Source organism: Scyliorhinus torazame, chromosome 4, assembly GCF_047496885.1.
Source record: "Scyliorhinus torazame isolate Kashiwa2021f chromosome 4, sScyTor2.1, whole genome shotgun sequence".
Lineage (NCBI taxonomy): Eukaryota > Metazoa > Chordata > Chondrichthyes > Carcharhiniformes > Scyliorhinidae > Scyliorhinus > Scyliorhinus torazame.
Window position 1 is genome coordinate 64,923,756 of NC_092710.1, and position 20,733 is coordinate 64,944,488.

Genomic DNA, 20,733 nt, shown 5'->3' on the forward strand with positions numbered 1-20,733 from the left:
TGAAGACATAAGACCACAACATAGTATTCCAGCTTCAGTTTCACAAGGCCCTGTACAGCTGCAACAACAGTTCATTACTTTCATAATGCATTACTCGGTAACAACTGCCAACATTCAATTTGTCTGCCGAATCACTTGTGGAACCTGCGTACTTTCTTTTAGTTAATAATGTGCCTGGACACCCAGATCCCTCACACTCGTATAATTCTCCAGTCTCTCTTCATTCCAACAATACACTGGGTGGAATTCTCTGGCCATTGCAATTCACAGTTCCCGCCAGCAGTGCATCCCAGCCTACGTGTTTTCCGGCACTGTGGGGTGGCTTCAGTGGGAAATCCTATTGACAAGCGGCGGGAATACTGAATCCCATCACCAGGAAACGGCACGCCACCGAGTAACATGGGTTGTGGGAACGAAAAGTGACAATTTCACTTTTTCCTACATTATATCCCATCTGCCAATATTTTGCCCACTCACTTAACCTGTCTGAGTCCCTTTGCACACTCTCATTTCCAACTGACAACTTACTTTTCTATGTATTGTTCTCTCATCGGCAAAGGTAGCTACTATCTATTGGGTCCTGTTATCCAAGTTACTGATATACTATATTGTGAATAGTTGAGGCCCGAGCACTAATCACTTCGGCACTTCATTAGTTACAGCTTGGCAACCTAAAATTGAACAATTTATCGCTACTCTCTGCTGCCTGTTAACCAACCAATCCTCAATCCATGCTACTCTTTACCAAGAGCTCTTATTTTGCACATAGTAACCTTTGATGTGACATTAACAAATGCCTTTTTGAAATCTAAGTACAGCTATAGGTTCTTCTTTTTCCACTTTGCTTGTTAAATCCTCCACAAACTTTAATAAAGTAGTTAACCACAAGTTCCCTTTTACAAAACCATGCTGACTCTGCCTGAATGTAGTATCATTTTCTTAAATGCCGCGTTACTTCCTTGACAATCAATTCAATCGAATTTGATTATTCACATGTACCGAGGTACAGTGAAAAGTATTGTTCTGCATACAGTCCAGACAGATTGTTCCATACATGAAAAAACATAGGACATGCATAAATACATAATGTAAATACATAGGCACAGGCATCAGGTGAGCATAAGGAGTGTCGTACTACTCCGTAGAGAAGGTGAGTGAAGAGATCAGTTCAGTCTATTAGAGGGTCACTCAGGAGTCTGGTAACAGCGGGGAACCTCTTACTGCGTGTTCTCAGACTTTTGCATCTCCTGCCAGATGGAAGAGGCTAGAAGCGAGAATAACCAAGGTGTGACAGGTCTTTGATTAGGCTGCCCGCTTTCCCAAGGCAGTAAACTTGAATCTTGGTGGTGTAAACAGAATCAAAGGATGGGAGGCAGGTTTGCGTGATGGACTGGGCTGTGTTCACAATTCTGCAGTTTCTTACGGTCTTGGGCCGAGTCGTTGCCATATCAGGCTTTTGCAGCCAGATAGGATGCTATGGTGCATCTGTAAAAGTTAATAAAAGTCTGTGTGGACATGCTGAATTTCCTTAGTTTCCTGAGGAAGTATATAATGAATTAGAGCACTTTCCACAAAGTGGAGGCACAAGACGAACTGGCTGACAGATTCCTGCTTTTTTCTCCCTCCTTCCTTCAATAAAGGCTGTTACATTTGTAATTTTCCAATCTGTTGAGACATTTCCAGAATGTTGTGAACTTTGGGAGAAGTTGCCAGGGCTTGAAAATTGCAGCTGTGAGGAGAGATTTTTTTTCCTTAGGGTTCACCGATTGGAGTGTGCAAAATTGAGAGGCAGAGATAGGAAAAACTTGTTTCCGCTGGCTGAGGGGTCATTTGTCAGGCGGCATAGATTTAAGCTCATTGGTAGAAGGAGTGGAGGGAACCTGAGGAAATCCCTCTCACAAAGAGGGTGACGGGAGTCCAGAATTCACTTCTTAAATTGGTGGTTGCAGCTGCAACTCTCAACTCATTTAAAAAAGGTACCTGCAACTGCAATGGAAGTGCTGTAACCTGCAAGACTATGGACCAGGTGCTGGAAATTGGGATGACAATGAGCGGCTCATTTCTATTTTTCTCTTTTTTGGTCGGCACAGACATGACGGGCTTAATGGCTTCTTTCTGTGCCAGAACATTATGATTCGATGACAACCAATGCTGTACTATCCCTGCAACCACTTCTTTGAAACTTTGGGAGAAAGATCAGCAGGTCCAGGGACATGTCAGCTCTTCAATCTAACAGTTTTCCCAACATCTTTACTCAAGCAATTGAAATTGTTTTGGGTTTCTCCCTTTCTTTGCTGAAAGGATTGAGAATGCTTGTATTTATTTTCACCAAGAATTTCAAAAGGAAACATAAGTACTTGAAGGAAAAAAAATGAAGGGTGAGGGGGAAAGGATAGAACCATAAAATCACTGCATTGCAGGCAGCCATTCAGCCCATCGATTCCACACCAACTCTGAAAGAGCACCTGACCTAGGCCAACACGCCTGCCCTCTCCCTGTAACGCCACCTGACCTGCACATCCTTAGACTGTGGGAGGAAAGCAGAGAACCCAGAGAAAACCTACCCAGACATGCAAAGAACATTACAAACTCCGCACACAGTCACCCAGATCTCTGGCGCAGTGATGCAGCAGTGCTAACCACTGTGTCACTATTGGTGGGACTAGCAGAATTGCCCTTAGAGAGCTAGAACCACTTGCTGGCCTCCTTCAGTTCTGTAACTTCTCTATGAATCAATTGAACTTCTAAACAAAAAGCTATGGTGACTCAGTTTTTCTACATTAAAACACCATAATGGTGGTTCATACATTCCAGGTCCTTGCCTTCTGCTGCAGCTCCCGATTCTGGTTCCAGAGAGTCTGCATGAATGAGTGTTGAGGATTCTGCAGTTTACTGACACATGCTGGGTAAAGGTCAGTTACACATCACTGTCAAAAGCAAGATCAGCCTGAAGGTATAATCTCTCCATACCCTGCTGTCTCATATAGAGCTAGATCTGAATTACAGTCTCATTTAGACCAAATTGTTTTGATGAATCACTTGTCATTTTAGACAACATTATTGTGCATGTGGTGACAGTGACGACATATCCTGTGTTTTCATGTGATGTTCAGAAGGCTGTGCAGAGAAACTATGTCCCGTAGTTAGAATTGATTTTGTCTCTTCATTTTATTGCACACTGTGCAAGTTGTTTATTATTTGACTGTAAAAGAATAGACTGAGCAAGATGCATAAACCATTATTCATAATTTAGGTTCAGACAGTAGCGAGCCGATTGAAATATCTTTGGCTTCAATCACTAACTGATATATTTTGTCCCGATTCTAATTGTGCAAACGTAATATATGTGAAAAGTGGAACTGCTTCAGAAGCTGCGTATTTGGCATGTGGATAGAATATTGAAGACTTGTTCGCCCATCTCCCACTTGACTTTATGTTCAGCAGCAACACTGTTGTTGTCACCACTCTTCTATGTGGCAGTCAAACTTGGTCACAAAGCAAAGATGCCAGCATAAACGGAAGACAGACGAATGCTTGGTACTTCTGCAGGAAAGACATCCCTAATTCTAGAACAAAGAACAAAGAAATGTACAGCACAGGAACAGGCCCTTCGGCCCTCCAAGCCCGTGCCGACCATGCTGCCCGACTAAACTACAATCTTCTACACTTCCTGGGTCCGTATCCCTCTATTCCCATCCTATTCATGTATTTGTCAAGATGCCCCTTAAATGTCACTATCGTCCCTGCTTCCACCACCTCCTCCGGTAGCGAGTTCCAGGCACCCACTACCCTCTGCGTAAAAAACTTGCCTCGTACATCTACTCTAAACCTTGCCCCTCTCACCTTAAACCTATGCCCCCTAGTAATTGACCCCTCTACCCTGAGGAAAAGCCTCTGACTATCCACTCTGTCTATGCCCCTCATAATTTTGTAGACCTCTATCAGGTCTCCCCTCAACCTCCTTCGTTCCAGTGAGAACAAACCGAGTTTATTCAACCGCTCCTCATAGCTAATGCCCTCCATACCAGGCAACATTCTGGTAAATCTCTTCTGCACCCTCTCTAAAGCCTCCACATCCTTCTGGAGTAGTGTGGCGATCAGAATTGAACACTATACTCCAAGTGTGGCCTAACTAAGGTTCTATACAGCTGCAACATGACTTGCCAATTCTTATACTCAATGCCCCGGCCAATGAAGGCAAGCATGCCGTATGCCTTCTTGACTACCTTCTCCACCTGTGTTGCCCCTTTCAATGACCTGTGGACCTGTACTCCTAGATCTCTTTGACTTTCAATACTCTTGAGGGTTCTACCATTCACTGTATATTCCCTACCTGCATTAGACCTTCCAAAATGCATTACCTCACATTTGTCCGGATTAAACGCCATCTGCCATCTCTCCACCCAAGTCTCCAAACAATCTAAATCCTGCTGTATCCTCTGACAGTCCTCATCGCTATCCGCAATTCCACCAACCTTTGTGTCGTCTGCAAACTTACTAATCAGACCAGTTACATTTTCCTCCAAATCATTTATATATACTACAAACAGCAAAGGTCCCAGCACTGATCCCTGTGGAACACCACTGGTCACAGCCCTCCAATTAGAAAAGCATTCTTCCATTGCTACTCTCTGCCTTCTATGGCCTAGCCAGTTCTGTATCCACCTTGCCAGCTCACCCCTGATCCCGTGTGACTTCACCTTTTGTACTAGTCTACCATGAGGGACCTTGTCAAAGGCCTTACTGAAGTCCATATAGACAACATCCACTACCCTACCTGCATCAATCATCTTAGTGACCTCCTCTAAAAACTCTATCAAGTTAGTGAGACACGACCTCCCCTTCACAAAACCATGCTGCCTCTCACTAATACGTCCATTTGCTTCCAAATGGGAGTAGATCCTGTCTCGAAGAATTCTCTCCAGTAATTTCCCTAACACTGAAGTAAGGCTCACCGGCCTGTAGTTCCCTGGATTATCCTTGCTACCCTTCTTAAACAGAGGAACAACATTGGCTATTCTCCAGTCCTCCGGGACATCCCCTGAAGACAGTGAGGATCCAAAGATTTCTGTCAAGGCCTCAGCAATTTCCTCTCCAGCCTCCTTCGGTATTCTGGGGTAGATCCCATCAGGCCCTGGGGACTTATCTACCTTAATATTTTTTAAGAACCCAACACCTCGTCCTTTTGGATCTCAATGTGACCCAGGCTATCTACACACCCTTCTCCAGACTCAACATCTACCAATTTCTTCTCTTTGGTGAATACTGATGCAAAGTATTCATCTAGTACCTCGCCCATTTCCTCTGGCTCCACACATAGATTCCCTTGCCTATCCTTCAGTGGGCCAACCCTTTCCCTGGCTACCCTCTTGCTTTTTATGTACGTGTAAAAAGCCTTGGGATTTTCCTTAACCCTATTTGCCAATGACTTTTCATGACCCCTTCTAGCCCTCCTGACTCCTTGCTCAAGTTCCTTCCTACTTTCCTTATATTCCACGCAGGCTTTGTCTGTTCCCAGCCTTTTAGCCCTGACAAATGCCTCCTTTTTCTTTTTGACGAGGCCTACAATATCTCTCGTTATCCAAGGTTCCCGAAAATTGCCATATTTATCCTTCTTCCTCACAGGAACATGCCGGTCCTGAATTCCTTTCAACTGATACTTGAAAGCCTCCCACATGTCAAATGTTGATTTGCCCTCAAACATCCGCCCCCAATCTATGTTCTTCAGTTCCCGCCTAATATTGTTATAATTAGCCTTCCCCCAATTTAGCACATTCATCCTAGGACCACTCTTATCCTTGTCCACCAGTACTTTAAAACCTACTGAATTGTGGTCACTGTTACCAAAATGCTCCCCTACTGAAACATCTACCACCTGGCCGGGCTCATTCCCCAATACCAGGTCCAGTACCGCCCCTTCCCTAGTTGGACTGTCTACATATTGTTTTAAGAAGCCCTCCTGGATGCTCCTTACAAACTCCGCCCCGTCTAAGCCCCTGGCACTAAGTGAGTCCCAGTCAATATTGGGGAAGTTGAAGTCTCCCATCACCACAACCCTGTTGTTTTTACTCTTTTCCAAAATCTGTCTAACTATCTGCTCCTCTATCTCCCGCTGGCTGTTGTGAGGCCTGTAGTAAACCCCCAACATTGTGACTGCACCCTTCTTATTCCTGATCTCTACCCATATAGCCTCACTGCCCTCTGAGGTGTCCTCCCGCAGTACAGCTGTGATATTCTCCCAAACCAGTAGCGCAACTGCGCCTCCCCTTTTACATCCCCCTCTATCCCGCCTGAAACATCTAAATCCTGGAATGTTTAGCTGCCAATCCTGCCCTTCCCTCAACCAGGTCTCTGTAATGGCAACATCATAGTTCCATATTACATCCCCATGGCAATAAAGCCTTCCTGATTTGTCTTCTACCATTGTAATTGCACAATAAAGAGAATGTGTTGCTGTGAGTTCTGTCCCACTTAATAAATGCATACATGTCATTCTGTTGGGCATTGCTTCAATTGGAGCTACCTCAGAAATTAAGAACTTGCTCTAAAATACTAACAAGAATGACTGTGACTGTGTGTTTTGAAATAGAAACTAATTTCACTTCACATTCCATTCCACAGCCCTATGGTGGATAAGTGTGCTTAATCATCAGGCTCTCCCAGTATCATTTTCAGTACTTCCTGCTGCACATTGTAACCTTTGCATTCTGTCTACAGGACCAGTGTTTATCAGAGTAAATGGAACTTTCTCTTACATTTCTCCCCAAATCAATCTATGGAAGCTATTGAATTGGAAGGGTTCTCCCTGGTTGGTGCTCTCACAATCCTGTGCTGGTTCAGCTGCTGTGCTTTCTCAGTCCGCAATCACGGTTTATTTCCAGCTGTGGACCTCCATCATTCACCGAGAGATCTAATTACAGCAAGACAAAAATTGGACAAATATGATGTAGAGCAAATGTACTGTGGGTTTTTCTTTTGATTTAAACAGACACAAAGTTCCAAGCCAAGTATTTCCATGGTGCGCATTTACTCACACCACACAGCCTTGCAATCCTGTACATCCCCAGAGTTCGGTGCAGAATGATTTAATTTCATGCCAGCATTTCAGAAAAAACTGCGACTGTCAAATTTCACCGGCTTTATCCTTCCACGAATTACACACTCTCCGATTTCCTGTGATGTTATTCATTCCGATAGCTGTATGAAACTCCAAGACCTGCTTCTCTTCAATCTTATTTGCAAAGAACTGTTCCAATTGCTCTACAAAGTCCACAGCAGCTGAATCAAAAGCCTGCAAGGCCCCTAATAATGATGATCCCAGTCTTGTTGCCAATTGAAGTGTTTGTTACTTCTAAACAATAAAGAATACAAGTACAAACACACACCTCTGCTTCTGAACTGCTCAGCAAAACAGGAAAGCCCCTTTTTATTCTTTTCACGAAAGAGAAATACACCAGGGGCTCTACCTCCAGCACACCCTCCTGGCAAGGTTTTCCAATGATGAGCATGCCATTTTGGAAGCAGATAACACCAGGGGAGTACTGCTTTGTCCTTGGCTTGTTGGATTAAGGCTGGTGAGACATGATTCCGAATGCAGTCATCTGCATCGATAGAGACCTGTGTATGCTGATCATTGTATAATTTCTGGACTGGGGGAGCAGCCCACTTTGCAAAATCAACTTTCTCAATTATCCAAGGTTCTCAAGTCATCCCAGTTCCTGCTCGATTTTATGTTGCATTGAGTAAGAACTGAATATGGTTTGAAGAATCTTGAGAAGCTTTGGCCTTCAAGTTCGGTTGGCTTCAATGTCTTTAATAACTCCAGTACTATACTTGTCTAATAAGGGCTGCCACATCGGGTTTATGTACTTTATTTCATGCAAGTCCATTCAAATTTCCTTTAGGCAGTTTCTGCCCATACATGATGGGCCTTCCACAATGATAAGTGGAAACTTTGCTGTCTGATCCCCATATTTACCTTGAATTGACATTTTTCCAGTATACTCACAGGCTGACCAGTGGAGGTGCGAAGCTGGAGAAGGGCTTTCTCAATGGGAATTTCTTGAAACTTTTCTCCAAGGTCTTCTCAGAAGCAATCGAAACAGGCGCTCCCGTGTCAACCTGCATTTCAACCATCTTATCATTAAAGGCAATGTCAACTTATCATCATTCATCGTGTTTCAGATCAGACTGAATGCAATACAGTTACTCTTCAGCATTGTCGCTGTTAGTTTAATTTTCATTGACTCACTTTCATTGACTCACATTACTTTTTCAACTGCCTGTTTATTCTCAATTTGTCTGGGTGCTCTGTGTCCCCATTTCCTGATATAATGTGATCCGTCTTTGATCTGCAGGCATGCTGTATGTGTCCTTTCCCCCCAAAGTTCTAACAATCAGTACTTTTCCACTTACATGCTCTTTTCCATTACAGCAGTAACATGTTTTGAAGCAAGTATTCTTGACTTTACTATTTTAACTTGAGCATTGTTTTGTGCACTATCAAACCTCCAGCTTGTTTCTCTGCTATTTCTATGTTTTGTGCAAACTCAAAACACTCCCTTCAGTGTCAGTCCTTCCTCTGCTAACAATTTATACCAAGTTCTTTCACTTCTTAGTCCACAAATCAGACAATCAACCCGTGTTTTCATCAACGGGGCCGAGGGGGAGGCGGTTAGCAGTTTCAAATTCCTAGAGGTACACATCTCCAAAAATCTGTCCTGGTTCACCCACGTCGACGCTACCACCCACAAAAGCACAACAGCGCCTAAACTTCCTCAGGAAACTAAGGAAATTCGGCATGTCCACATTAACCCTTACGAACTTTTACAGATGCACCATAGAAAGCATCCTATCTGGCTGCATCACAACCTGATATGGCAACTGCTCGGCCCAAGACTGCAAGAAACTTCAGAGAATCGTGAACACCGCCCAGTCCATCACACAAACCTGCCTCCCATCCACTGACTCCATCTACACCTCCCGCTGCCTGGGAAAAGCGGGCAGCATAATCAAAGTCCCCTCCCACCCGGCTTACTCACTCTTCCAACTTCTTCCATTGGGCAGTGGATATAGAAGTCTGAGACCATGCACAAACAGACTCAAAAACAGCTTCTTCCCCGCTGTTACCAGACTCCTAAATGACCCTCTCATGGACTGACCTCATTAACACTATACCCTGTATGCTTCATCCGATGCCAGTGCTTATGTAGTTACATTGTATACCTTGTGTTGCCCTATTATGTATTTTCTTTTATTCCCTTTTCTTCCCATATACTTAATTATCTGTTGAGCTGCTCGCAGAAAAATACTTTTCACTGTACCTCGGTACACGTGACAATAAACAAATCCAATCCAATCCAATCACACAAAGCTTCTTGTCAGTAACCTTTAAAGCCACAGACTTCCGCTCATGTTCTCAACTCTTATCAATATTCTACATTCTCTATACACTAAATATTGTGGAGTTGTGCCAGTTTCTCACACGATGAACATTCTATATTAACTAGAGCTATCTCAATATTGGAGTTGTGACATTTCAGAAAAAGTGAAACTATGTTTATTAGAGTCCTTCCATAATAATCAACACAAACAAAAGCAAGATAATGCAAAAAAAGAAAATCACAAGCAAATAATAAAGTTTTAAAAAGCCCAACACATAATTAACTTAAATACTTTAACTAACCTACCCCCCCCCCAACAGCTGACAATGACTAACCCCTTAAAAAAGGAAATAAATGGTTGCCATCTTAGGTCGATCCTCTCTACCGACCCCTGATGGTGAATTTGACTTTCTCCAAGGGTAGAAATCACAGTAAGTCACCCAATCAAACAGAGGTACTTGGCAGAGCGGGAGACCTCCAACCAAGCAATATTTGCCTCTGGGCTATTCCGGAGGCAAAATCGACAACATCCGCCTCTGCCCCAGACTGAACCACCGGTGAATCTGGCACCCCAAATATGGCCACCAACAAACATGGGTCTAAATGAAAAAAAAAAGAAAATCGCTTATTGTCACGAGTAGGCTCCCGATGCTCCATCCCATCTTGACTAATACCATTTCATGGACTAGAGAACCTCAACTCTCTTAGAGAGGGGGAAAGGATGACATTTAACAGGTGACATATATTGGCCGACAATTATTGGCTTTTCATAAAGCCAATTTGATCCTCCGAAGTTATATTTGGGAGATAAGGCTCCAACCGGAGCGCTTGCACCTCAGCAAGCAGCTTGACATCCGCATTCAAAAGCGAGATTGGATGGTATGAACCACATTCCGTTGGGTCCTTGTCCTTCTTAAGGAGAAAGGAAATAGAGGTTTGAGTGAGGGTCAGAAGGCAATGACCCCCAGGTTATGGAATCATTGAAGATGTCCAAAGACATGCAGGTTAAGTGGATTGGCCATGTTAAATTGCCCTTTGTGTCCAAAAAGATTAGGAGGGGTTATTGGGTTATGGGGATAGGGTGGAAGTGTGGGCTTAAGTGGGTCTGTGCATACTCGATGGGTCGAATGGCCTCCTTCTGCACTATATGTTCTATGTTCTGAGATGTCCAATAATAAAATGTACAAGCTGCTCCGAGAATTTCTTGTAAAATTCAATCAGAAAGCCATCCGAAACAGGGCACTTGCCAGACTGCATCAGCCCAATACATTTTTAAATCTCCACTGGGCATAACGGGAAGTCCAACTCATTGCTCTCATCAACCTCAACAGTCGGGATGGGTACACTGTCCAGAAAGCCAGACATGACCGATATACCTGCAGGGAATTCCGATCTCTAAAGATAGTGGCAAAAAAAGATACATAAAGATTGCGGTGGGTGTCCTACAAGAAAACAGCATCAGGGTTTAATGGGCAAATACCCTCGATCGTTTTACCGGGCCTTCATCCTCTAATGTTCCAGGTGACCAAACGGATTGGAGGTCTTCCATCACCTCTTAATTCAGAGTCAGCCATTCCCACCAATAGAAATCAACCCATCAACACTGAGAAGATAAAGCAAAAAGGTCCAACCAAGATGGTCACCAAGACTGGACAAAGGAAAACCAGCAGACACCGTCAGCAAACTACCCCCACTTCCACCCTGCCCATTCCAAGATCGCCATCGTCGTTGAATGTAGCCACATCCAAAAGCACATAAAAGTGTGGCAAACTAAGACTTATCCTAAGACTAAAACCTACATTTAACAGCACCAAACAAAAAAACCCCAAGCTTATTTTTTAAAAACTATTATAATAAGCTGCAGTGAATCCTCCAAAATCACACCACTTAACTAGCTCCCTAGTTAGGAGGGAGACTCCGAACCAAAGAAAAATAACAAAACTCCATTTAACTTGCAATGCCCCACTAGTGACTAAATGTCATGTCAGCCAATAACATTGAAAAGAGGAAGGAAACAATATATTAATGTAAAAAATTAAAGACCGCAAGAACATAACCCAACAAAAAGACAAAAAAAAACAAATACAACATGCCCGTCAACAGAGTGACAAATCAGATTACACAGCGCCCGACTTGTGCCTTTGAACAAAAGAGTCCTCATCTCCAGGCATGTCCAAAAAAAGTTTTTTTCTTCAAACATGACTCTCATGTTTGAAGAAACTGGATAGACCATCCCAAGCCTGACACACAAGGCGGCTTTCACTCCATTAAACACGGTTCTTTTTTCTCTAACTCCTCACCCATGTCCTGATACAGCCCAGTGGAGTGGCCTTCCCACTTCAGATCACGGTGCTCCTTTCCCAATTGAGAACTTCTCTCTTTTTCTAACTGTGGAATCTTACAATCACCGCACGTGGTGGATCTTCAGAACAAGGCTTCTTGTTGAAGTGAGCGATGGGCCCAGTCCAACTCGGGTGGGGGTGCAAATCCACCTTCACCCACCATTTTAAGAAATATGTCCGAGAAATATTCCGCAGCCCTCAATGACCCCAATAACCCCACAATTCGGATGTCCTGCCTCCTAGGCCTGTTTTCCAGGCCATTCAGCTTGTTTTTTTAACGACTTGTTGGTTTCAGTCACCGAACTCAGTTTGGACTCCAGTGCAGCAATCCGATCGATCACTGTGGTCCGACAAAGCCACCTCCAAGCTCTTAATCTTAGGGGCAGCACGGTAGCCTTGTGGATAGCACAATTGCTTCACAGCTCCAGGGTCCCAGGTTCAATTCCAGCTTGGGTCACTGTCCGTGCGGAGTCTGCACATCCTCCCCCGTGTGCGCGTGGGTTTCCTCCGGGTGCTCCGGTTTCCTCCCACAGTCCAAAGATGTGAGGGTCAGGTGGATTGTCCATGATAAATTGCCCTTGGTGTCCAAAATTGCCCTTAGTGTTGGGTGGGGTTACTGGGTTATGGGGATAGGGTGGCGGTGTTGACCTTGGGTAGGGTGCTCTTTCCAAGAGCCGGTGCAGACTCGATGGGCTGAATGGCCTCCTTCTGCACTGTAAATTCTATGATAATCTATGATAATCGTGACTCCATGGACTTGAACCGTGTTACTAGCTTTTTAACCACACAAATGGAGGGGGGGGGGGCAAAGCCTCTTTGATTTATCTTTTAAGATCTTCTGACGCGATTTGTCAGTGTTTCTCAAGCTTTTTTGTCAGAAGAACTTCAATCATTAATGGAGTGGCCAGAGAGGAAGAAACCAACTGAGTCATCCATTGAGCCTCGAGAGGCTTCAGACTCCATTGACGAGTTTCTGCTCGTAATCTTCTTACCTCCGTTTCTTCTGGGCATCTCAATAAATAGCAAACTCTACCCTAATAACTCTCATGGCTTCCCTGGGAATAAACATCCCGTGGTGCCAAAAAAAAAAGGACAAAAAGATCAGTTCTCTCACCGGAGCAACTTCATGAGCGCCTAGACCGACAGACTAGAACGATAGAATTCCTATAGTACAGGAAGCCATTCGAGCCATCAAGTCTGCACCAACCCTCAAGTTTCGCAGTTTCTCATACTAAATATTCTACATTAACTCCGTAAATATCAATCTTGAAGTTGCCACAATTTCTCACAGAGTATTTTACATTAACTCTATAAATCTCCCCTCAACCCAAAGATGTGCAGGCAGGTAGATTGGCCACGCTCAATTGCCCCTTAATTGGAACAAAATAATTGGGTACTCTCCGAATTTATTTTAAAAAACTGTAAATCTCAATATTGGAGCTGTGCCAATTTCTCACCTTCATTCCCAAATAAACACCAGGAATCGGTTTTTCCTTCAAGCAACATATTTACGGCCCTGACCGATCCGTAACGTAGTAATATTGTTATGTAACGATACGATAATCCCTTACACTAATGTTGTGGGATATTGAAACTGCGCCAGCTTTTCATATAAATCTCTTCGGAAATTCCCTTTAGAAATTTCGACGCGGCGCCGGCCCACCAGGAGCATTTGACTTGGTTCCGGGTCGAAAGCGGTCATGCGCACTCTCCGCGGCTGACGTCACCAGACCCAACAGCGCTCTCGAAAAGCGTCCGTTGAACGGCTGATCCGCGCGAGCCCAGGGCCGCGAGACTGTTGTAGAATGTCGGTGTGTTCCCCGAATGTGGAATCAGCTGTCAATCAGCCGGTCGCAGCCAATAAGAGAGCTGACACTCAAAGGGGCTTCTCCATGATATGTGGGAGGGGGTCGGTTTGCTCAGGTGGCTGGTTCAATTCCTATACTGGCTTCTCACCATTGACCCCCCAGGAGGAGCGCAGCCTATGTATGGTCCTCTGGGATTCTGCCAACATTTACATAACATGGCCAGCAAGGTAGCACAGTGGTTAGCGCAGTTGCTTCACAGCGTCAAGATCCCAGGTTCAATTCCCGGCTTGGGTCACTGTGCGGAGTCTACACGTTCTCCCCGTGGGTTTCCTCCGGGTGCTCCAGTTTCCTCCCACAATCCAAAGATGTGCAGGTTAGGTGGATTGACCATGATAAATTGCATCTTAGTGTCCAAAAAAAATGATAGGTGGGGTTACTGGGTTGTGGGCATAGGTGTGGGTTTCAGGGCCGGTGAAGATTCTATGGGCCAAATGGCCTTTTTCTGCACTGTAAATTCTGATTCCGTGTTCAGATTTCTGCCAAAGGTCACCTCCATAAGGGGTGGGAGTCGGAGGCAAGTCACAAATCCCTCACCCCCCCTTCCCCTCCCCAGCAGGAATGGGGATTGAACGCTGGACTGTTGGTCTGATCCACACCAACTCAGCCAACTTGATCCCTCCACCCCAGTCTGTGTTAATGTGGCAACATGCCACTTTTATACATATGTTGCAGACATGGATATTGACATGGTTGGTCAGGATTCTCTCAGCTGCCACTGGCCTGTGCTGTATGGATTTACAAGTTGATACTGAGGTTGTGTGGCTTGCAATTGTATAAACACCACTTTCTTGTCCATCCTGTCGTGAATTGGGGCATCCCTGAGTTCTTGAATCAGAGGCAGGGAAGTTACCGACTGCACCACAAGCTCTCTCTCTCATCAACATATGCAGATTACTACCTGAATGGCTGTAAATTGGGAGAGGGGAGTGTGCAGTGGGACCTGGGTGTCCTTGTGCACCAGTCGCTGAAGATAAGCATGCAAGTGCAGCAGGCAGGAAAGAAGGCAAATGGTATGTTGGCTTTCATTGCATGAGGTTTTGAGTCCAGGAACAGGGATGTGTTGTTGCAATTATTTTTAAAAAAAATATTTTATTGAAAATTTTTGGTCAACCATCACAGTACATTGTGTATCCTTTACACAATAATATAACAGTATAAATAACAATGACCTGTTTTATAAACAAAGAATAAATAATATGTAACAAAAACGAAAACTAAAACTAAATGGCAACTGCCTTGTCTCAGATAAACACTCTCCAAAAATATGATTTAACGTCCAATATACAACTATTTATAGCAACGACCTATACATATTATACATATATATTAATAACCCTGAGACTCCTTCTGGTTCCTCCCCCCCCCCCCCCCCCGGGCTGCTGCTGCTGCCTTCTTCTTTTCCATTCCCTCTATCTTTCTGTGAGGTATTCGACGAACGGTTGCCACCGCCTGGTGAACCCTTGAGCCGATCCCCTTAGGACAAACTTAATCCGTTCCAGCTTTATAAACCCTGCCATGTCATTTATCCAGGTCTCCACCCCCGGGGGCTTGACTTCCTTCCACATCAACAGTATCCTGCGCTGGGCTACTAGGGACGCAAAGGCCAAAACATCGGCCTCTCTCGCCTCCTGCACTCCCGGCTCTTGTGCAACCCCAAATATAGCCAACCCCCAGCTTGGTTCGACCTGGACCCCCACTACTTTCGAAAGCACCTTTGTCACCCCCACCCAGAACCCCTGTAGTGCCGGACATGACCAGAACATGTGGGTGATTCGCTGGGCTTCTCGAGCATCTCGCACACCTATCCTCTACCCCCAAAAATTTACTGAGCCGTGCTCCAGTCATATGCGCCCTGTGTAACACCTTAAATTGAATCAGGCTTAGCCTGGCACACGAGGACGATGAGTTTACCCTACTTAGGGCATCCGCCCACAGCCCCTCCTCAATCTCCTCCCCCAGCTCTTCTTCCCATTTCCCTTTCAGCTCATCTACCATAATCGCCCCTTCGTCCCTCATTTCCCTATATATATCTGACACCTTACCGTCCCCCACCCATGTCTTTGAGATTACTCTGTCCTGCACCTCATGCGTCGGGAGCTGCGGGAATTCCCTCACCTGCTGCCTCGCAAAAGCCCTCAGTTGCATATACCGGAATGCATTCCCTTGGTGCAACCCATATTTCTCGGTCAGCACTCCCAGACTTGCGAACTTCCCATCTACAAACAGACCTTTCAGTTGCGTTACTCCTGCTCTTTGCCATATTCCAAATCCCCCATCCATTCTCCCCAGGGCAAACCTAGGTTATTTCTTACCAGGGACCCCACCAAGGCTCCCGTCTTTCCCCTATGCCGTATCCACTGTCCCCAAATTTTCAAAGTCGCCACCACCACCGGGCTTGTGGTGTATTTCTTTGGTGAGAACGGCAATGGGGCCGTCACCATAGCTTGTAGGCTAGTCCCCCTACAGGACGCCCTCTCCAATCTCTTCCACTCCGCTCCCTCCTCTTCTCCCATCCACTTACTCACCATTGAGATATTGGCGGCCCAGTAGTACTCACTTAGGCTCGGTAGTGCCAGCCCCCCCCTATCCCTACTACGCTGTAAGTATCCCTTCCTCACTCGCGGGGTCTTCCCGGCCCACACAAAACTCATGATACTCTTTTCGATCCTTTTGAAAAAAGCCTTCGTGATCACCACCGGGAGGCACTGAAACACAAAGAGGAATCTCGGGAGGACTACCATTTTAACCACCTGCACCCTCCCTGCCAGTGACAGGGATACCATGTCCCATCTCTTGAAGTCCTCCTCCATTTGTTCCACCAATCGCGTTAAATTTAACCTATGCAATGTACCCCAATTCTTGGGTATCTGGATCCCCAAGTAACGAAAGTCCCTTGTTACCTTCCTCAGCGGAAAGTCCTCTATTTCTCTGCTCTGCTCCCCTGGATGCACCACAAACAACTCACTTTTCCCCATGTTCAGTTTATACCCTGAGAATTCTCCAATCTCCCGAAGTGTCCGCATTATCTCTGGCATCCCCTCCGCCGGGTCCGCTACATATAACAACAAATCATCCGCATACAGAGATACCCGGTGTTCTTCTCCTCCTCTAAGTACTCCCCTCCACTTGGAACCCCTCAATGTATATATAAATGATTTGGAGGAAAATGTAACTGGTCTGATTAGTAAGTTTGCAGATGACACAAAGGTTGGTGGAATTGCGGATAGCGATGAGGACTGTCTGAGGATACAGCAGGATTTAGATTGTCTGGAGACTTGGGCGGAGAGATGGCAGATGGAGTTTAACCTGGACAAATGTGAGGTAATGCATTTTGGAAGGGCTAATGCAGGTAGGGAATATACAGTGAATGGTAGAACCCTCAAGAGTATTGAAAGTCAAAGAGATCTAGGAGTACAGGTCCACAGATCACTGAAAGGGGCTACACAGGTGGAGAAGGTAGTCAAGAAGGCATACGGCATGCTTGCCTTCATTGGCCGGGGCATTGAGTATAAGAACTGGCAAGTCATGTTGCAGCTGTATAGAACCTTAGTTAGGCCACACTTGGAGTATAGTGTTCAATTCTGGTCGCCACACTACCAGAAGGATGTGGAGGCTTTAGAGAGGGTGCAGAAGAGATTTACCAGAATGTTGCCTGGTATGGAGGGCATAAGCTATGAGGAGCGATTGAATAAACTCGGTTTGTTCTCACTGGAACGAAGGAGGTTGAGGGGCGACCTGATAGAGGTATACAAAATTATGAGGGGCATAGACAGAGTGGATAGTCAGAGGCTTTTCCCCAGGGTAGAGGGGTCAATTACTAGGGGGCATAGGTTTAAGGTGAGAGGGGCAAAGTTTAGAGTAGATGTACGAGGCAAGTTTTTTACGCAGAGGGTAGTGGGTGCCTGGAACTCACTACCGGAGGAGGTAGTGGAGGCAGGGACGATAGGGACATTTAAGGGGCATCTTGACAAATATATGAATAGGATGGGAATAGAAGGATACGGACCCAGGAAGTGTAGAAGATTGTAGTTTAGTCGGGCAGTATGGTCGGCACGGGCTTGGAGGGCCGAAGGGCCTGTTCCTGTGCTGTACATTTCTTTGTTCTTTGTTCTTTGCAATTGCCAGGGGCTCAATCGCCAGTGCAAACAGTAATGGGGACAGAGGGCATCCCTGCCTTGTCCCTCGATGGAGCCGAAAGTATGCAGATCCCCGTCCATTCGTGACCACACTCGCCACTGGGGCCCTATACAACAGCTGCACCCATCCAACATACTCATCTCCAAAACCAAATCTCCTCAGCACCTCCCACAAATAATCCCACTCCACTCTATCAAATGTTTTCTCGGCATCCATCGCCACCACTATCTCCGCTTCCCCCTCTGGTGGGGGCATCATCATTACCCTTAGCAGCCTCCGTATATTCGTATTCAGCTGTCTCCCCTTCACAAACCCAGTTTGGTCCTCATGGACCACCCTCGGGACACAATCCTCTATCCTCATTGCCATTACCTTGGCCAGAATCTTAGTGTCTACATTTAGGAGGGAAATAGGTCTATAGGACCCGCATTGCAGCGGGTCCTTTTCCTTCTTTAGGAGAAGCGATATCGTTGCCTCAGACATAGTCGGGGGCAGCTGTCCCCTTTCCTTTGCCTCATTAAAGGTCCTCATCAGTAGCGGGGCGAGCAAGTCCACATATTTCCTGTAAAATTCAACTGGGAATCCATCCGGTCCCGGAGCCTTCCCCGCCTGCATGCTCCTAATTCCTTTCACTACTTCCTCTATTTCAATCTGTGCTCCCAGTCCCACCCTTTCCTGCTCCTCCACCTTGGGAAATTCCAGCCGGTCCATAAAGCCCATCATTCTCTCCCTCCCATCCGGGGGTTGAGCTTCGTATAATTTTTTATAAAATGCCTTGAACACTCCATTCACTCTCTCCGCTCCCCGCTCCATCTCTCCTTCCTCATCCCTCACTCCCCCTATTTCCCTCGCTGCTCCCCTTTTCCTCAATTGGTGGGCCAGTAACCTGCTCGCCTTCTCCCCATATTCATACTGTACACCCTGTGCCTTCCTCCACTGTGCCTCTGCAGTACCCGTTGTCAGCAAGTCAAATTCTACGTGTAGCCTTTGCCTTTCCCTGTACAGTCCCTCCTCCGGTGCCTCCGCATATTGCCTGTCCACCCTCAGAAGTTCTTGCAGCAACCGCTCCCGTTCCCTACTCTCCTGCTTTCCTTTATGTGCCCTTATTGATATCAGCTCCCCTCTAACCACTGCCTTCAGCACCTCCCAGACCACTCCCACCTGGACCTCCCCATTATCATTGAGTTCCAAGTACTTTTCAATGCACCCCCTCACCCTTAGACACACCCCCTCATCTGCCATTAGTCCCATGTCCATTCTCCAGGGTGGGCGCCCTTCTGTTTCCTCCCCTATCTCCAAGTCCACCCAATGTGGAGCGTGATCCGAAATGGCTATAGCCATATACTCCGTTCCCCTCACCTTCGGGATCAACGTCCTTCCCAAAACAAAAAAGTCTATTCGCGAATAGACTTTGTGGACATAGGAGAAAAACGAAAACTCCTTACTCCTAGGTCTGCTAAATCTCCACGGGTCTACTCCTCCCATCTGCTCCATAAAATCTTTAAGCACCTTGGCTGCTGCCGGCCTCCTTCTAGTCCTGGACCTCGACCTGTCCAGCCATGGTTCCAAAACCGTATTGAAATCTCCACCCATTACCAACTTTCCCACCTCTAGGTCCGGGATGCGTCCTAGCATACGCCTCATAAAATTGGCATCATCCCCGTTCGGGGCATATACGTTTACCAAAACCACCGTCTCCCCCTGTAGTTTGCCACTCACCATCACGTATCTGCCCCCGCTATCCGCCACTATAGTCTTTGCCTCAAACATTACCCGCTTCCCCACTAATATAGCCACCCCCCTGTTTTTCGCATCTAGCCCCGAATGGAACACCTGCCCCACCCAACCTTTGCGTAGTCTCACCTGGTCTATCAGTTTCAAGTGCGTTTCCTGTAACATAACCACGTCTGCCTTAAGTTTCTTAAGGTGTGCGAGTACCCGTGCCCTCTTTATCGGCCCGTTCAGCCCTCTCACGTTCCACGTGATCAGCCGGGTTGATCACCCTTGTCGATTAGCCATCCCCTTTTTCCAGCTCCTCACCCGGTTCCCACGCAGCTGTGTCCCCCCCAGGCGGTGCCCCCCCGCCCATCCCACCCCATACCAGCTCCCCCCTCTCCCCAGCAGCAGCAGCCCAATAATTCCCCCCTCCCACCCCCCCGCTAGATCCCCCACTAGCGTAGTTACACCCCCCATGTTGCTCCCAGAAGTCAGCAAACTCTGGCCGACCTCGGCTTCCCCCCGTGACCTCGGCTTGCACCGTGCGACGCCCCCTCCTTCCTGCTTCCCTATTCCCGCCATGATTATCATAGCGCGGGAACCGAGCCCGCGCTTCCCCTTGGCCCCGCCCCCAATGGCCAACGCCCCATCTCTTCCACCTCCTTTCCTCCCCCACCACCTCCTGTGGAAGAGAGAAAAGTGACCACATCGCAGGATTAATAACATAAAACTCCTCTTTCCCCCCTTTTTACCCCCCTCTTCGCCCCCCCATACTCGCCCCACCACTTTGTTTCAAACGTTCTTTTTTTAATAACCCGCTCATTCCAATTTTTCTTCCACGATAAAAGTCCACGCCTCATCCGCCGTCTCAAAGTAGTGGTGCCTCCCTTGATATGTGACCCACAGTCTTGCCGGCTGCAGCATTCCGAATTTTATCTTCTTTTTGTGAAGCACCGCCTTGGCCCGATTAAAGCTCGCCCTCCTTCTCGCCACCTCCGCACTCCAGTCTTGGTATACGCGGATCACCGCATTCTCCCACTTACTGCTCCGAGTTTTCTTTGCCCATCTAAGGACCATCACTCTGTCCTTAAAACGGAGGAATCTCACCACTATGGCTCTAGGAATTTCTCCTGCTCTCGGTCCTTTCGCCATCACTCGGTATGCTCCCTCCACCTCCAGCGGACCCGCCGGGGCCTCCGCTCCCATTAACGAGTGCAGCATCGTGCTCACATATGCCCCGACGTCCGCTCCCTCCGCACCTTCAGGAAGACCAAGAATCCTTAGGTT

The 20,733-nt window shown here is 46.5% G+C and overlaps 1 protein-coding gene across 2 annotated transcripts in view; it reads right to left on the reverse strand.

The window, feature by feature from the left end:
* LOC140410264 (NACHT, LRR and PYD domains-containing protein 3-like) overlaps positions 1–13,406 on the reverse strand; it is a 134,329-nt gene extending 120,923 nt beyond the window's left edge. The window contains exons 1-3 of one of the 2 annotated variants that reach the window (XM_072498230.1): positions 13,183–13,406; positions 8,009–8,121; positions 6,756–6,910 (exon numbers count right to left, since the gene is read on the reverse strand). Coding sequence is in view for 1 of the 2 variants with exons in the window: in XM_072498229.1 (XP_072354330.1) it covers positions 8,009–8,121; positions 13,183–13,188 (119 nt within the window). In the remaining variant the exon portion in view is untranslated. The remainder of the gene's footprint in view (positions 1–6,755; positions 6,911–8,008; positions 8,122–13,182) is intronic. The other variant, XM_072498229.1, reaches the window with a different exon arrangement.
* Between the last annotated feature and the right edge of the window lie 7,327 nt (positions 13,407–20,733).